The following is a 16,786-nucleotide window of genomic DNA, read 5'->3' on the forward strand; positions in this document are numbered from 1 at the left end:
GTGTGTGTGTGTGTCACAAAGCTCATCTAAGCTGCAGATGTTAGCAGTTGTTCCTTTCCACTGCAGAGTAGTATTCCGTGGCAAGAATGGCTTGTTAAACTATTTCCCCACTACACAACATTTGGGTTATTTCTAATCTGAGGCTATCACAAATAAAGCTGACACAAAAATGTTTGTATTAGTTGTTTTTGCTTTTTCCAAGAAAGTCCTACTGATGGATCATGTTAAGCGTATGTTTAACTTTATAAGGATTTCCAAACTCGTCTACCCAATAGCTGTATTTTACATTCCTTTCATTGGTATATGCAAAATTAGTTTGCACCCTCGGTAGTATTTGATGTTTTCACTGTTTTCTCTTGAGCAATCCTGGTAAGTAATCGCCATATCACATTGTAGTTTTAATTTGCATTCCCCAATGATGTATGAAATTCACTATATTTTCACATCTGCCTTCTTTTTTTCACATCTGCCTTCTATATGCAGTCTCTTTGGTGAAAATGTTCATGTCTTTTCTCATTTTCTACTGGGACTGTTTATTTTTGAGTTTTGAGCATATTATCTTTCCCATATTGATCAGATATTACATGGTTTGCAAATAATTTCTTGCTTGTTCTCTTTATTTCTTTACAGAATATAAAGTTTTAATTTTGACAAAGTCCAATATATTTACATTATTTTCTTGTGGACTGTGCTTTTGAGGTGAAGTTTGAGAATTTGACTCCTAAAATTTTTTTCTTGAATGATTTTTTTCTAAAAGTTTTCTTACATTTAAATCCACAATACATTTTGAGGTACTTTTATAATTTATTTTGTTGGCCTGTGAAGATTCAGTTTGTTGAAATGACTGTCCTTTTTTCCTTGAATCATTTTTATACTTTGTCAAATTAGTCAAGCATGCTATTGCGGGTTTATTGCTGGATTTTCTTTTCTGTTTCATTGATTTATATATCTGTTCTTCTGTGAATAGCACAGTGCCTTGATTGCTGCAACTTTATAAATCTTGAAGTTACATAATGTAAGCCCTCCAACTTTATCATCTTCAAAATTGATTTAGCTTAATAAATTGTATCCAGGTATTTTGATCTACCACATTTTTCCCTCCTGCTTTATTCTAGGAAAGAGCTCTTCTATAAGGTCTTCCTTTTCTTTTGTGACTCTTGCAAATGCTTCTGGCTTTGTTCCAGCTTGTCCTCCAACCACTGCAGTAGAGGCCCACTGACCGCTGACATCTGACTGCACTCGTTTGGTAAACATATAGCATTATGGATCTTGGTTACTGAGCCCAGATATCTAAGACTGTAAATCCTTCTGTATGCATCCTGTTTTTCCTGACACAGGATCCTCTGTAGCTCTACTGCTGACTGGGGCATACTTTCCCCATAGTCATATGAGGTTCATTATGAATTGGGATTTTGATTCTCTCATACTCTGAGCTCTTTTGGGCTTGTATGGATGGGAAGCTAGTATAGAGTACCTGACCAGTCTTTGTGTTTTTATCTTCTATGAAACAAGAAAAAGTAAGTTCTACAAGGCCTTGATGCATCTTTTGGTACATGGCTTGTGTTATGGACTTTGACATGGGAAAGCCAAATGGCTATATGATAGTGGGAATAATACCAGCCAATAACTCTTAGGGGGTGACCTGTTACCTCTGTTAAGGTTGCAGATGGCTGATCTGGAGAAATTTCTACAGGGTCCTTTCTCTTGTCACAACGTTGCAAGACAATGACAGAATGAATATCAACAATTTGATGGTATCTATCTCCCATATACATAGACCCAGCACCCCCTCTCATCTGTGCTCACAGTATGGTTGAGACAAACTAGGAAAGCCTCAGATTCAAGATGAACCACCATCTTTGTAGGCTCAACTCACATCTGCCATGGGCCCACTGAAGCCTGGCCAATCCGGGGATCAGATGCAGCCTTCCCAGCCTGGAGGTCAGCCATCTGCCCAAGCCTCCTGACTTATTCTTTCAGTCAACAAATGTTTCTTGATATTTGCCAGGCAGAGTTGAATGTTGGGTATACAGTTGAATAAAACTGATTAACCAGGCAGGGCATTTCTTTAGAGAGGCCCTCCTCAATCACCCATCAAAGAGCACTTAGCTGTCCTCTCACAAGCATTACTTTCCATAGTACTTACAAATACTACTCTCTCTCTCTCTCTCTCCATATATATATATACACACATCAATTTGGGGTGTGTACTACTACTTCTAGATTATTAAACAGTGCCTAACTGGAAGGAATCAGTTAAGTGTTGTAAAACTAAACACAAAAAAGTTATTTGGCTTTTTAAAACCATAAACTATTAAAACATAAGCACAGGCCGGGCGGCGGTGGCGCACACCTTTAATCCCAGCACTTGGGAGGCAGAGGCTGGTGGATCTTTGTGAGTTCGAGGCCAGCCTGGTCTACAGTGCGAGCTCCAGGACAGGCACCAAAACTACACGGAGAAACCCTGTCTCGAAAAACAAAACCAAAAACCATAAGCACAGCGACTTTCTCTCTGATGTTACCATACTATGTTAAGAACCGGGTCAGGAGCATGGGCAGCCTTCAGGATGTCAGTCGTTGGCATTTGGTACCTAGCAAGCCCTCGATCACCGCGGAATGAATAGATGACTCCTCATTTTACTAAGGGGCCTCGGGAAAGACTTGGCTAAGGAAGGTCCCTGAACATTTTCAGGGATCGGCCAGTGGCGGGGAGGCCCGCGCGCGAGTTCAGTCTCCGCACATGACCGGTTTAAACCAGCCCAACCCTTTAGTACTTAAGTCAGTAAAGGGTAAACCGTCGCGAACGCATAGAAAACGGTTTCAGGTGTCTCGAGTCTCCTCGGGGCGGGACAGACGCTCCGCCCGTCACGTGACCACGCCCGCCACGTGATCCGGCTGGCTGCGCGCGCAGGCCCGAGAGGCGTTTCCAACCGCCATTGCGGGGATGGCGGGGTCTCTCGGCGGCATGTTCTCCGGGCAGCCACCCGGTCCCCCGCCGCCCCCGCCGGGGCTCCCAGGCCAGGCGTCGCTTCTGCAGGCAGCGCCTGGGGCTTCGAGACCGTCCAACAGCACTTTGGTGGACGAGTTGGAGTCGTCGTTCGAGGTAAGCCGAGAGACGTGGGCGTCTTGGCGCCGCCTTCACTCGCGTGCAGAAGTCGCGCGGGTTCACGCCCGTCTCGGTGCCAGCGTCCCGTGGATGCCGGCGATCGGGGAACTGAAGCCGCCCGCCGTAGGCTGGGTGCGGCTCGTGGCCGGTGGTCTCAGGTCTGCCCCCGCAACCGCCACATTCCTGGAGACAACTCCATCCACCTGGGGGCTCTTTCGAGTCCCATCCGGCTTTGACCTCCGCGGGTCTAGTAGGAGGAGCTGGTTTTCCCTGGATCGGAGCCTTTCGGCTGAGCTCCTCTGAGTTTTCAGGTCACATATTGTACGCTTTTCCCGGTTTTGTCTCATCTGTGTAGACCTTCCAGTGGCCCCGGGCACCTTTTTACCTGTTAGCTTTTCGATTTGGGTGCCTACCCCTTGGGGTCTTTGGCTTTCGCTTGCTAGTCGTTTGGTAAATGCTTTGTTAGGACAAATTGAGCTCTTACTGTGGGAAGAAACTTTGGTAGAACATTTGGGATCACCCCCTCTTCGTGGATGCAGAAACTAAGACTCATAAGTAACTTGTCCAAAGTCGGCCTTGGGTTTGTGCAAGTGAACACTAGTACTCCGGCCTTCTGCCTTGCCAGGTAAAAGGTGGCCTAGTCATACTAATGAAAAGCACATCCTTTTAAAAATAAATTGTATTGCGTTTATTTATTTGTTATTAGTGTGCTTGTGGAGGTCAGAGGGACAACTTGAAGTCAGTTCTCTACATCCACCATGTGAGTGAAAGGTATGGAACTTAGGTTTCGTAGCAAACGTCTTCCTACATGATTAGCCATCCCAGCAGTCCTAGAAAACTAGCCTTTTTATATACTTAATGCATTTTTTTTCTTTCATAAGACCGGCTGTCGATAAAGGCCCATGCTTTAAATGTTTTTCAAAGGATAATGGGGGCGGGAGGTGCTCTGGGAACTAAAGTTTCAGAAGTTAGTTTTGTTTGCTTGGTTGGTTAGTTGGTTGGTTTTTCGAGATAGGGTTTCTCTGTGTAGCCCTGGCTGTCAAACTTTTATAAGGGCGGTGGTGGCGCACGCCTTTAATCCCAGCACTCGGGAGGCAGAGCCAGGCGGATCTCTGTGAGTTCAAGGCCAGCCTGGGCTACCAAGTGAGTTCCAGGAAAGGCACAAAGCTACACAGAGAAACCCTGTCTCCAAAAACCAAAAAAAAAAAACCAAAACAAACTTTTACAGTACACAGGATGGGCAGTCTGATTTGTTGAGCTGTTGCAGGAGTGGGAAATCTTGTGATGGTTTCTATACTTTAAATCTGGAGCTGGAGTGCCAGGTGGTGGTGGCGCACGCCTTCAATCCCAGCACTCGGGAGGCAGAACCAGGCGGATCTCTCTGAGTTCAAGGGCTACAAGAGTGAGTTTCGGGAAAGGCTCAAAGCTACACAGAGAAACCCTGTCTCAAAAAACAAAACCAAAAAAAAAAAAAACAACCACCCAAAAAAATCTGGAGCTGGGTAGAAGGATTTATTGCTTCCAAAAGGAACCTCACATGTAGTTATGGCTTACGATTGGAACCTAAATTTGATTCGGTGTCTTGTGTTTTACACAGATGTTTGCTCACTGCTGGCAGGGCTCTTTCTCCCTATCCTGTATTCATTTGTCAGCTGCCATCCATGTTCTCGTTCACCCTTTTTGTCTTTTCTGGGGCCTACTTGTGCCTCATGTAACCACTCACATGAATGGCTCAGTTGGTACCCTTTCAGAAGATCTTTGGGACTTGATTATCCATGTGGCACTAACCATTTATTACACAGACACCTCTTGGTTAAATGCCAAGTGGTATTCCAAGTACTTAGAATGTAGTGCTGAACCACACAGGCAGACCTGTTGGTAGAAGATAAATAATAGTGGCTGAAAAGAATGGATAGCAATGTCAATTATTTAGGTGAAAAGCATGCCGAGCTCCACTGTAGAGCATGAGTAGGACAGGGACCATTTAGAAAGAGGAGACAGATGACATCTTGAGATGGTGATACATACAATTTATGTAAGGACCAGCCAAAGTGACTGTGGTGGGATTGAAAGGTATCCAGGTGTGGAATGAGACCATATGATGGTGCCAGCAAATACCGGTGTCTCAGTTGCCAAACTAGTTGATATTCATTTTACCAAGTGTTTACATTGGTCCAAAGTCTTCTTAGGCACAAACTGAGAAAGTGACCACTCATTGAATGGCCTCAGGAGAGGTTATTTCTGTTCATAAGTAATAGTTCAGTGTGTAAATAATGTTTTTTTATGTTTTACTCACACAGGCTTGCTTTGCTTCCCTTGTGAGTCAGGATTATGTCAATGGAACTGATCAGGAAGAAATTCGAACTGGTAAGATTTTCCTCTTTGCAGATAGGTGTTTTTTTTTTTTTTTTTTTTTTTTTTTTTTTTTAAGCAAGATTGCTATTGCTGATTTTATATTTGTATGCTTAGCCCTGCATGTGTCTTCGAACTTTTCCAGGGAGTAAGATGGATGCAGATAGTCCCCATAAACTGCTGCCTCTGTTCAGTTCACTTGCTCACATGTTTTCGTTATGAACCACTTAAAATGAACTTTTCATGTCCATAAAGAAAACTAGTAAGAACTGTTTTAAAAACCCACCAGTTAGCCGGGCGGTGGTGGCGCACGCCTTTAATCCCAGCACTCGGGAGGCAGAGCCAGGCGGATCTCTGTGAGTTCGAGGCCAGCCTGGGCTACCAAGTGAGTTCCAGGAGAGGTGCAAAGCTACACAGAGAAACCTTGTCTCGGAAAAAAAAAAAAACAAAAAAAAAAAAAACCCACCAGTTATATTGCTCTTTTGACTAGCTCTGACAGAGGAGTGAGTCTATTGTGCGTGCGTATTCTCACCTCCACTGTTCAGTGACTTTTTACTGTATTTCACCTATTCCATTCTAAATGGAAATTGTGGTCCTAATTGCTGAGTGTCTGGATTATGTTTCTTTGGAGGGCTTCATGATAGTTACACATGGGAACTTGGAAATGATTGTTGTTGCTGTCTTCCAGATTAAAATCCCAAATTATGTCTGTGAGGAACTGCTGTTTTAATATTTTACTTATTCATTTAAGTGGGAGATAAATACATCTAGTGTTTTCCTTAAAACTTTTGGTCTCTCTCTCTTTTTTAAGGTGTTGATCAGTGTATTCAGAAGTTTTTGGACATTGCAAGACAGACAGAATGTTTTTTCTTACAAAAAAGGTTGCAGTTGTCTGTCCAGAAACCGGATCAAGTTATCAAAGAGGTATAAATTTGGCTTTCCCCCCAACTTTTAGGGAGAACAAGTGTCATTAAGATTCCACTGTGTCTTAACTCTCTTCCTGTGAGTTGTAGGAGATCTTTAGAGGTCGGTGAAGTGCTGCGGGTACCAGTGTTGGTGACAGCCTGGACACCTGGGAGATCATTGGGAGGGAGCAGAACTGCAAACAGCTCTGCCTACCTACTTCACACCCTGCTTTTTATGGAAAAGTTCTCTTAAAAAGCAGGCTTTGCCTCCTGAGAACAATTGGACAACTATCAGTATAGATAAAAAGTTAATTTGGACAGGAACTGTAACTGTATCCCCAAATTGTCTTACCTGGTACCTAGCACATAGGAAATGGGCTATGTACTTTGTCTAAGGAATCAAAAAGTAAATATTATTAAGTAATCAAAAAGGCATGATGGTGCATATATTTAATCCCAGCTCTAAGGAGGCAGAGGCAGGCAGATCTCTCTGTAAGTTCAAAGCCAGTCTGGCCACATAGCAAATTCTTAGGCCAGCCAGGGCTATATAGTGAGATTCTTTATCTTTAAAAGATTAAAGGTAAATATTCTAGCCAAGGTTCCTTAAAAGGTTGGTTTGTTTTAAACTGAGATATTTGGAAATGAGTTGCCACAAGAACTAGAAAGCTTTAATGTTATTGAGTAAGTGAGATGATTCCTACCACCCCAATATAGAAGATTCTGAACTTCCAGCCTCAAGGCCAGTGATACTGCCACTGAGAAACGCAAATTTGAGAGTAATGGATTTTGGCAGCTTTTGAAATAACAAGTTGACCATGACGAGTTAACCAGAAAGGATCTTTTCAGCCAGAGACCAGCTGTTGATAACAGGATTAGTAAGAAGATGATATTCTTACAGTCTGTTGTACCAGGTCACTTCTTGATATAAATGCTCAAATAGTATGTGGAAATGGTTAAGGCTACCATTTAAGCATTTTGCTTTTTTTAATTTTATGTGTATGAGTGTTTGCCCTCATGTGTGTGCGCGCGCACCATGTGTATGCAGTTCTCATAGAGGCTAGAAGAGTGCATTGGATCCTCTGGAACTAGAATTGTAGGTGGTGGTGAGCTGTCTCGTGGGTCCTGGGAACTAAACCCAGGTCCTCTGCAATAGCAACAAGTGCTCTTTAACCACTGAGCCATCTCTGGACCCAAAGCCAAATTCTAATACAGGAATTACCACCACTGTTCATATTAAACTTTTGAAAAAGATGTACTTTTGACACTACAAAATCTAAATTATAGAACAGTAATGTGGATTCTTAAAGACAGCTGTTAACACCTTTTCGTATTTTCAGTATTTGGTGTTTTTCAACAGTGGTCTTTTGGATTCTAAGGTAATTTTTAATTTTTTTGTTTTGTTTTGTTTAGTTTTGGTTTTGGTTTTTTCGAGACAGAGTTTCTCCGTGTTGTTTTGGTGCCTGTCCTGGATCTCACTCTGTAGACCAGGCAGGCCTTGAACTCAGAGATCAGTCTGTCTCTGCCTCCTGAGTGCTGGGATTAAAGGCTCACCACCACAGCTCGGCTGGTAATTTTTTTTTAAAGTTTTAATTTTTTTGTTTTTTGAGACAGGGTTTCTCTGTGTAGCTTTGCGCCTTTCCTGGATATCGCTCTGTAGACCAGGCTGGCCTCGAACTCACAAAGATCCACCAGCCTCTGCCTCCCAAGTGCTGGGATTAAAGGCATGCGCCACCACCACCCGGCTTGGCTGGTAATTTTTAATTGTAAGGCTTATTTTTACTTATTAAAAGAAAAACCATTAAATATTAAAATTCTTGTTGTTAGCAAACATCTCTCATTGGAAGAGTTGCTTTTGCTAGGCGGTGGTGGTGTAGACCTTTAACTCCAGCAGAGGTTAGGCAGGCCAGCCTGGTCTACAGAGTGAGTTCCAGGACAGCCAGGGCTACACAGAGAAACCCTGTCTCAAAAAAACAAACAAAAAAGATTTGCTTTGGCTGATTCAGATAGTAGAGCAGCAGAGTGATGAGCTTTCAACACTTTGGTGGATTCCCTTGGTTTGGAATTGGCTTTAGTGTTGCTTTTTTGTTTCTTTGGTGCCATTTCAGAATTTCTAGGTAGGCCTTCTTCAGTTGAGCTATACCTCCACCCCTCTTCTTATTCTTTTGTTTTGAGACAGGGGAATCATAACTCCCTGAGTTACCCAAGCTGGCCTTGAACTCATTCTGGCCTTAAACTTGATGGTCCTGCCCCAGCCTTCCAAGTAGCGGGGTTACAGGCCTGCGCCACCAGGGTCATTCTGAGTGTTCCTAACTATGTAAATGAGCTTTATCCATTTACTCTTGTTTATGATGACTAACCTCATCCCTTTCTTTTTCCCCTTCCCACCGTCATCTGTAGGATGTCTCCGAACTAAGGAGTGAACTGCAGCGGAAAGATGCGCTGGTCCAGAAGCACTTGACAAAACTGAGGCATTGGCAGCAGGTGCTGGACGACATCAATGTGCAGCACAAGAAGCCGGCCGAAATGCCACAGGGCTCCTTGGCCTTCCTTGAGCAAGCATCTGCCAATATTCCTGCACCCCTGAAGCAGACCTGAAAGCACGCTGGGCTGCCATGCAGCCTTGTGATCCTGCCAGGCATCTTTCCTTCTAGACATGCTGTATTGGAGGAACTCTGTGGGGTAGTGTCATGGTGTTAGTTTATGTTCTGCCCATTTTTATGATCTCTTATTTATAAGATAGGATGTAAATAAGAAACTCGGGCTGACCTTGAACCTACAATTCCCCTGCCTCAGCTTCTCTAGTTCTCTTACTTTATAAAATACCTAAAGCATTGATAAACCAAGTAAAGTTTGTTGGTTTGCTTTTTAATTCTTTAGGGAAGTTTGGATTGTGGGGGTGATCACACACATTCTCACGTGGCCTTTGACATTTGTCATTTTGTGCCTTCATCTCTTTGGTTTATTTTAGTTGTGAATTTGGTACAACCTGAAGGAAAAGATTTTTAATAGTTTGAGAAGCCAGGGGATATAGAGTTTGGTGTCAGCCTTTACAACCACCCATGGTAGTGTAGGCAAATCTGTAGATTTGCTGTTTCAAAACTTGGAACTACCTCACGAGGAATCTGACTCAACAATGCCATGTTTCCAGAGGGGCACAAGGTGAGCATATTTTGCATGTGTGTCAAAAGTGGTTAAAATATGCTGCCACTGGCATATTTTATTACAGGAGGATGCTTACCTTAATGTTGGATTTTATCTGGGGTAAGCTGCGTTTTCTGGGTCCTTTTTCATTGTCTTGAAGGCACTCACATCAGGAGCATGTGCTGAGTGCTCTGGGCTGTGCAGTGATGGTCAGTGTAAGGAATGGAGTCGCAGGAAGGCACAGGTGAGGTCTGAGGGCCAAAGGCTAGCTTGGATTGTCTGAGTTTTATATGCTTGTTATTTATTTTTTTCAGAGTAGAGTACCTCTCTTTACTCAAAACAAAATATTCTATACCTCGTGAACAGTCAGTGCATCTGCAGCTTGTTTTTGGTCTTGCCCATTTTGTTTTCTGGAGCCTCAAATCCCTGGGCACAAGCATTGATGTCCACTCCCTGCCTAGTCTGGGGCAGCCATCTGGTCCGTGAAGCTTCTGAATGCCCTTCATTGCATCCCAGGACATAGCCTTTTTGTTTCTCAACTTTAGTTCTCCATATGCATTATAAATTGTGGCTCTCTGTGTTACTTGCTCTGCAGTATGCCTGTGAGAATTAGGCATCTTCTTGATTATGCAGTATTTTACTATTTTCATGTGCATGCTTGGTTGAATGGTATTTAGCACATGGACCAATGAGAACCAGCCTGAGGCCATCAAGTCCCCTTAATTAAAATGTATAAGTTAAACAGTGTTAAAAAATTTAGGGTGGGCATGGTGGCGTGTTTGCAATCTAGCATTTGGGAGGCAGAGGTAGGAGGATCAGAGTTTAATGCCATCTTCAGCTACATAACAAGTTTTGAGGTTGTTGTAGGCGACATGAAATCCTGTTTCACAAACCCCCACGGTTAGGGGGTGGGCACTCACTTTATGAAGCACTGACTGTCAGGTTTACATTTTGTGCATTTCTTGGCTAAAACCTAAATAAACTGATGACATTTTGGTTGGTGTTTCAATAATAAAGGAGATGGTGAAAATACTGGGATTGTCCTTTGTGCTTAGTAAAAGTATTTTAAATTAGTATAGATACAAGTTATTGTTACTTCATTGAGTTCAATGGGTAGAATGATTTCCCCATTTTTGTCAGTTTGTAAGCATCCTTTTTGTGTGTGTATAGTATATCTGTGAACTTGTTTGGGGGAAGGGGTCCACGTGAAGTTTTTGTGAACCCAGAGATCCATGTCATGTGTCATCTCTTTCCACCTTAGTTTTTGATACACAATTTCTCACTGAATATGGGGATTACTGTACTATACAAGGCTTGCTGGCTGGCAAACTTCAGTGATCCTCCTGCCTCTCTTACTTCCCAGCACTAGGATTGAGCTACTCTGCTGGGCTTTTTGTTCTGGTACAGCAGATCTGAGCTCAGGTCTTTGGCTTGTGTGAAAGTTACTTAACTGAGGTATCTCCACTTCTCCCCAGCTCCATCAGTTTTTACTACCTGGCAGCTTGCTGGTTGTTGAATGAACAGAAACTCCAAGCTGCATGTCTTTCAGAGACTTCCCTTGGCTTGCTGCTCCCACATGTAACCCAGCAGATTTAAGGAAACTTTTCAAACCCCTTTCTGTTGCAGCTGCCTCCCTGAGTAAGACCCTTGCCACATGTCGGTGGGTCCCAGGCCAGTTGCTTTCTCAGGATTAACCACTGTGGTGCTTCTGCCACTTGAACTGTCTGCCCCGTTGCCCCTTCCCTGCAGCTCACCCAAATTCTCTTCAACATTTCTCTTGATTTTTCCCAGCTCCTTATTCAGGATCCATCTCTAGTCCACCGCAACTCTATTTGTCCATCTTACAAGTGTGCTTATGATCATCTTACAATTGTGCTTATGATCATCTTACAATTGTGCTTATGATCATCTTACAAGTCTGCTTATGATCGTCTTACAATTGTGCTTATGATCATCTTACAGTTGTGCTTATGATCATCTTACAGTTGTGCTTATGATCATCTTACAGTTGTGCTTATGATCATCTTACAAGTGTGCTTATGATCATCTTACAAGTGTGCTTATGATCATCTTACAATTGTGCTTGTGATCATCTTACAAGTGTGCTTATGATCATCTTACAATTGTGCTTATGATCATCTTACAGTTGTGCTTATGATCATCTTACAATTGTGCTTATGATCATCTTACAGTTGTGCTTATGATCATCTTACAGTTGTGCTTATGATCATCTTACAGTTGTGCTTGTGATCATCTTACAAGTGTGCTTATGATCATCTTACAATTGTGCTTATGATCATCTTACAAGTGTGCTTATGATCATCTTACAGTTGTGCTTATGATCATCTTACAATTGTGCTTATGATCATCTTACAGTTGTGCTTATGATCATCTTACAGTTGTGCTTATGATCATCTTACAGTTGTGCTTATGATCATCTTACAGTTGTGCTTGTGATCATCTTACAGTTGTGCTTGTGATCATCTTACAATTGTGCTTGTGATCATCTTACAAGTGTGCTTATGATCATCTTACAATTGTGCTTGTGATCATCTTACAAGTGTGCTTATGATCATCTTACAATTGTGCTTATGATCATCTTACAAGTGTGCTTATGATCATCTTACAATTGTGCTTGTGATCATCTTACAATTGTGCTTGTGATCATCTTACAAGTGTGCTTATGATCATCTTACAGTTGTGCTTATGATCATCTTACAGTTGTGCTTGTGATCATCTTACAGTTGTGCTTATGATCATCTTACAGTTGTGCTTGTGATCATCTTACAGTTGTGCTTGTGATCATCTTACAGTTGTGCTTGTGATCATCTTACAATTGTGCTTGTGATCATCTTACAAGTGTGCTTATGATCATCTTACAATTGTGCTTATGATCATCTTACAAGTGTGCTTATGATCATCTTACAATTGTGCTTGTGATCATCTTACAATTGTGCTTGTGATCATCTTACAAGTGTGCTTATGATCATCTTACAGTTGTGCTTATGATCATCTTACAGTTGTGCTTGTGATCATCTTACAGTTGTGCTTATGATCATCTTACAGTTGTGCTTGTGATCATCTTACAATTGTGCTTGTGATCATCTTACAGTTGTGCTTGTGATCATCTTACAGTTGTGCTTGTGATCATCTTACAATTGTGCTTGTGATCATCTTACAAGTGTGCTTATGATCATCTTACAATTGTGCTTATGATCATCTTACAAGTGTGCTTATGATCATCTTACAATTGTGCTTATGATCATCTTACAAGTGTGCTTATGATCATCTTACAAGTGTGCTTATGATCATCTTACAGTTGTGCTTGTGATCATCTTACAGTTGTGCTTGTGATAATCTTACAATTGTGCTTGTGATCATCTTACAGTTGTGCTTGTGATCATCTTACAAGTGTGCTTGTGATCATCTTACAGTTGTGCTTATGATCATCTTACAGTTGTGCTTGTGATCATCTTACAGTTGTGCTTGTGATCATCTTACAATTGTGCTTATGATCATCTTACAGTTGTGCTTATGATCATCTTACAGTTGTGCTTATGATCATCTTACAAGTGTGCTTATGATCATCTTACAGTTGTGCTTGTGATCATCTTACAATTGTGCTTGTGATCATCTTACAAGTGTGCTTATGATCATCTTACAATTGTGCTTATGATCATCTTACAGTTGTGCTTGTGATCATCTTACAATTGTGCTTATGATCATCTTACAGTTGTGCTTATGATCATCTTACAATTGTGCTTATGATCATCTTAGAGTTGTGCTTATGATCATCTTACAATTGTGCTTATGATCATCTTTGACTGCAAATCAGATGGACACTGACTTCTTCTGAACCTGAACTTAGCCCTGGAAGATGTCTTCCTTTTTCTCTCTGCTTCTTTAACCACTAACTGTTGGCATTCCTGAGAGCTGGGCCCCAACTGAAGACTCCTATTCAGTTTTGCCCTCAAAAGTGCTGTTGCATAAAATAGTTACAGAAACTTAACGTTGGATGTACCTGTCCTGGGTATTAGCCTGCCCAGCATGGCTGCAACCATCAGGCCTCTAGTGGGCAGTCTGCTCAGGAGCAATGTCAGTCACCCTAGTCCAGACTTCTGAACTATCCTTGCCCAGACAGCACAGACCTGAAAATGTCCATAAGCACTCAGCAGTGCTTGCCCTGTTACTCTGCTGAGGTCAACAGGGTCAGAACACCCAACCTCAGACACCCTGAGGTGATGATAAAGTTAGACAAATCACTTTATAATCTTACAGTCCAAAATAAAGTCACCATGTTATCCAAACTACCAGACATCCTGCTGGATGAAATGAATGACCACCTTTACCCATCTGATGGCTATTACCAACTTGACAGGATTTAGACTCAGCTAGGAGAAAGGCCTCTTGGCATGTCTGTGAGGAAGTTTCTTCTAGATTATGCTGACTGAGGTGGGAGGGCCCACCCTATGTGTGGGCAGCACCACCCATGGGCAGGGATCCAGTACTGAATAAAGGAGAAAGTGAGCTGGGCATTCTTTGCTTACGGCTTCCCATCTGGATACAGTGTGACCAGCTGCCTCGGCCCTGTCCCCACACCTACTCTGCCATGGTGGATTGAACCATCAAAACTTTGAACCATGATAAGATTTTCTGAGTTTTTGGTCAGGTATTTGGTTTCAGCAGCAAAAAAGATAATACACTGGGCAGAAAAGGAGTCTGTTGCTCCTTACCAAAAGTTGCAGTGCTGGAGAAATGCCCAGATTAAAAAAGCAGAACCATCTGTAGCTAATGTCTTAAAGCCTGCAATAAAAATGGTGCTCACTGCTAATTATCAAGTAGACTTAGTGGGAAACAGACTGGGCATTTCCTAATCCAAAAATCCAAAATGCTCCCAAATCTAAACTTTCCCAGTACTACCTGATGCAGTAAGTGGAAACTTAGACTTTTGAGTTAAAATGGAGGTGCACTAAGACTAGGTTGGATATGGAGGGAATATCATGTTTAGACTTGGGTCCCATTCTTAAGATAACTTGTGTATATGCATGAGTTTGAAAATATACAAAACCTTACAGGTTTTGGGGTTTTTTTTGTTTTTTAATAGTGGGGCTGAACTCGGGGCCTTGTACATGCTAACCACGGGCTATACCACTCTAAAGCACTTTGGTCCCACGTGCTGGGATAGAGGATACTTACTCTGTAGTACTAGGAGGTGAAGAGTGAGAGGTGACGAAGCAGTGAAAGGCGCATGCTCATGAATGGGGCTGGGGCCCTTTTAAAGAGACTTAAGCCAGCTTCGTTGCACATGAGGTCCCATAGTGGAGATTGGTAAAGGATGGGTTTCTCACTCTGCTAGCACCTTCATGGTTTTCTTAGCCCTCAAATAAGACATTTCTGTTGTCTGTGAATTAACCCCATCTTGAAAATTTTAGTATAGCAGTCCAACACTGCAGTGTCTTCAGGTTATATCAGACACATCCTGAGCAGGAAAGAAAAAGTTGGCACTGAAAAATAATGGGGCATTCCAAATATGGTGACGAACGTTTGCATCCATCTATCGCTGGGCGGCAGCGTAAGTCAGTGATGTAACACTTCCCTAACCAGCGGCAAGGAAGAGCCTGTGTTCAAATTCTAACACGGAAACAACAACAACAACAACAACATACTCTTGTTTGGCTTTTTAACTTACTTTACTTACATTTCTCTAAAAATGATCTAATTATGTACATTTTATTTGTAGACAATCTGAACTTAATGTGAAATTTGTTTCAGAGCTCTATCTTCACCTAATTATACAAGCCATAGCCATTTTTATTGCCCAGTTGTTTAGGGTTTTATTCAAAGAGCAAATATTTGACAATGCATAGAATTGGCATCTGTTGATAAGCCACTTGCTGGGCCAGCACCAGAGAGAAAAATCTACCCACTGAAAATTGTGTCAGATCTGCTCTGTCAGAGGGTAAGACACGGACCGATCTCAAGTTCAGCACCACGGGCAGTTCCCGGCTCTCCTGGGAGTCCATGTGGTGGGGAAGCCATACATCTGAGGCGATGTATGAGGTGCAGCAATCTTTGACATCAGAGGACAGTCTAGAATCCTCCACAAAAGACTGTTGCATAATGTGTTGCCACACATCGCTGAAGCTGATGTGTGGCAGGTGGAACAGTAGTAGTTCATGAGCATTCCAGTTCCGGCTGATGGCTGTACCTAGAGTATACTGCTTAATCTTGCAGAGTCCCGGGTGAGGTAGGTGTTGTCCCTCTGTAGTCTGTGGCCTGTGCTAGACCTTGGAAGCCAAAACGTGCAGTCCAAGCATGCTACAGTCCATTCCTGGTAGGTTTGGTGTTTTTCGTTTGTTTTGTCTTCATTGGCTTTATTTTATTCCTCTTCATATTGAGGTGAGATGTGCATTTTGGAATTATCGTTTTATATATGTGGAAATATATAGCATGATTCTTTGAGTGGAGATGACCAAGAAAAAATGAAAACATTTTTAAAGCAGACCATGGCAGTCGCATATCTGATATCCCACCAAGTGGAGTGTGATATTACAGGCACTAGAAATAGATTAATAGCATTTTCCAAGGGGTGCTTTTTTTTGTTTTGTTTTCTCTCTCTTTCTCTTTTTTTTTTTTTTTTTTTTTTTTTTTTTGGTTTTTCAAGACAGGGTTTCTCTGTGTAACAGCTCTGGCTGTCCTGGAACTCACAGAGATCCGCCTGCCTCTGCCTCCTTACTGCTGGGATTAAAGGTGTGTGCCACCATTGCCCTGCCCAAGGGGTGATTTTTAATAACTGGCTTGTTTCAGCTTTAACTGTAAGAATTGTAAAATAAGCAGGTGTCACAATGAAACTGGAATGTTAGTGCCATACTTTGTTTTAGCAATCTATCACATGTAAGTCACTACCAGCTAGTTACCTGGTTGGGTGATTTTAATTCATTCCTTCAGATGGTTGAAATGATTTTCTAATGTACTCATTGGAACAGATCCCAAAGACCAGTTTAGAATGAAAAGTACTTGGTAAACCACTCCTGATGTGGAGAACCTTGCTTTTGTGGGGCCTCTTTGGCTTGGCCTGGTTCTCCATCTTGTGCTCTAAAAATCAAAGAAAAAATTTACATGGTTTTGAAACTTATTCAGTAAAAAACAATACCCTACCATCTCTCCCAGAGAAGCTGAGTGCTTATTATCCCTTCACAAAGTACTAGACCATGACCAGCTATGTTAGCAGCTGGAAATGAGTTGTGAAGGATGAGTTCCAAAGAGTGTCTAGTTCTTGTTT

At 42.1% G+C, this 16,786-nt stretch overlaps 2 protein-coding genes and 1 pseudogene across 2 annotated transcripts in view; 1 reads left to right on the forward strand and 2 right to left on the reverse strand.

Annotated features, from left to right (window-relative positions):
- LOC131921159 (lys-63-specific deubiquitinase BRCC36-like) lies at nt 1-2,167 on the reverse strand (annotated as a pseudogene).
- Nucleotides 2,168-2,895: 728 nt separating this feature from the next.
- Med28 (mediator complex subunit 28) lies at nt 2,896-10,536 on the forward strand. Its single transcript, XM_059275847.1, has 4 exons — nt 2,896-3,103; nt 5,407-5,473; nt 6,270-6,382; nt 8,761-10,536. Exons 1-4 carry the CDS (start codon nt 2,945-2,947, stop codon nt 8,956-8,958), a joined length of 537 nt encoding a protein of 178 aa, XP_059131830.1. The 5' UTR covers nt 2,896-2,944; the 3' UTR covers nt 8,959-10,536.
- Nucleotides 10,537-15,178: 4,642 nt separating this feature from the next.
- The window catches only part of Fam184b (family with sequence similarity 184 member B), a 100,506-nt gene continuing 98,898 nt past the window's right edge, over nt 15,179-16,786 (reverse strand). The window contains exon 16 of the mRNA XM_059275848.1: nt 15,179-16,599. Coding sequence (XP_059131831.1) covers nt 16,506-16,599 — 94 coding nt within the window. The 3' untranslated portion in view covers nt 15,179-16,505. The remainder of the gene's footprint in view (nt 16,600-16,786) is intronic.

Source organism: Peromyscus eremicus, chromosome 10 (assembly GCF_949786415.1).
Source record: "Peromyscus eremicus chromosome 10, PerEre_H2_v1, whole genome shotgun sequence".
Taxonomy (NCBI): Eukaryota; Metazoa; Chordata; class Mammalia; order Rodentia; family Cricetidae; genus Peromyscus; species Peromyscus eremicus.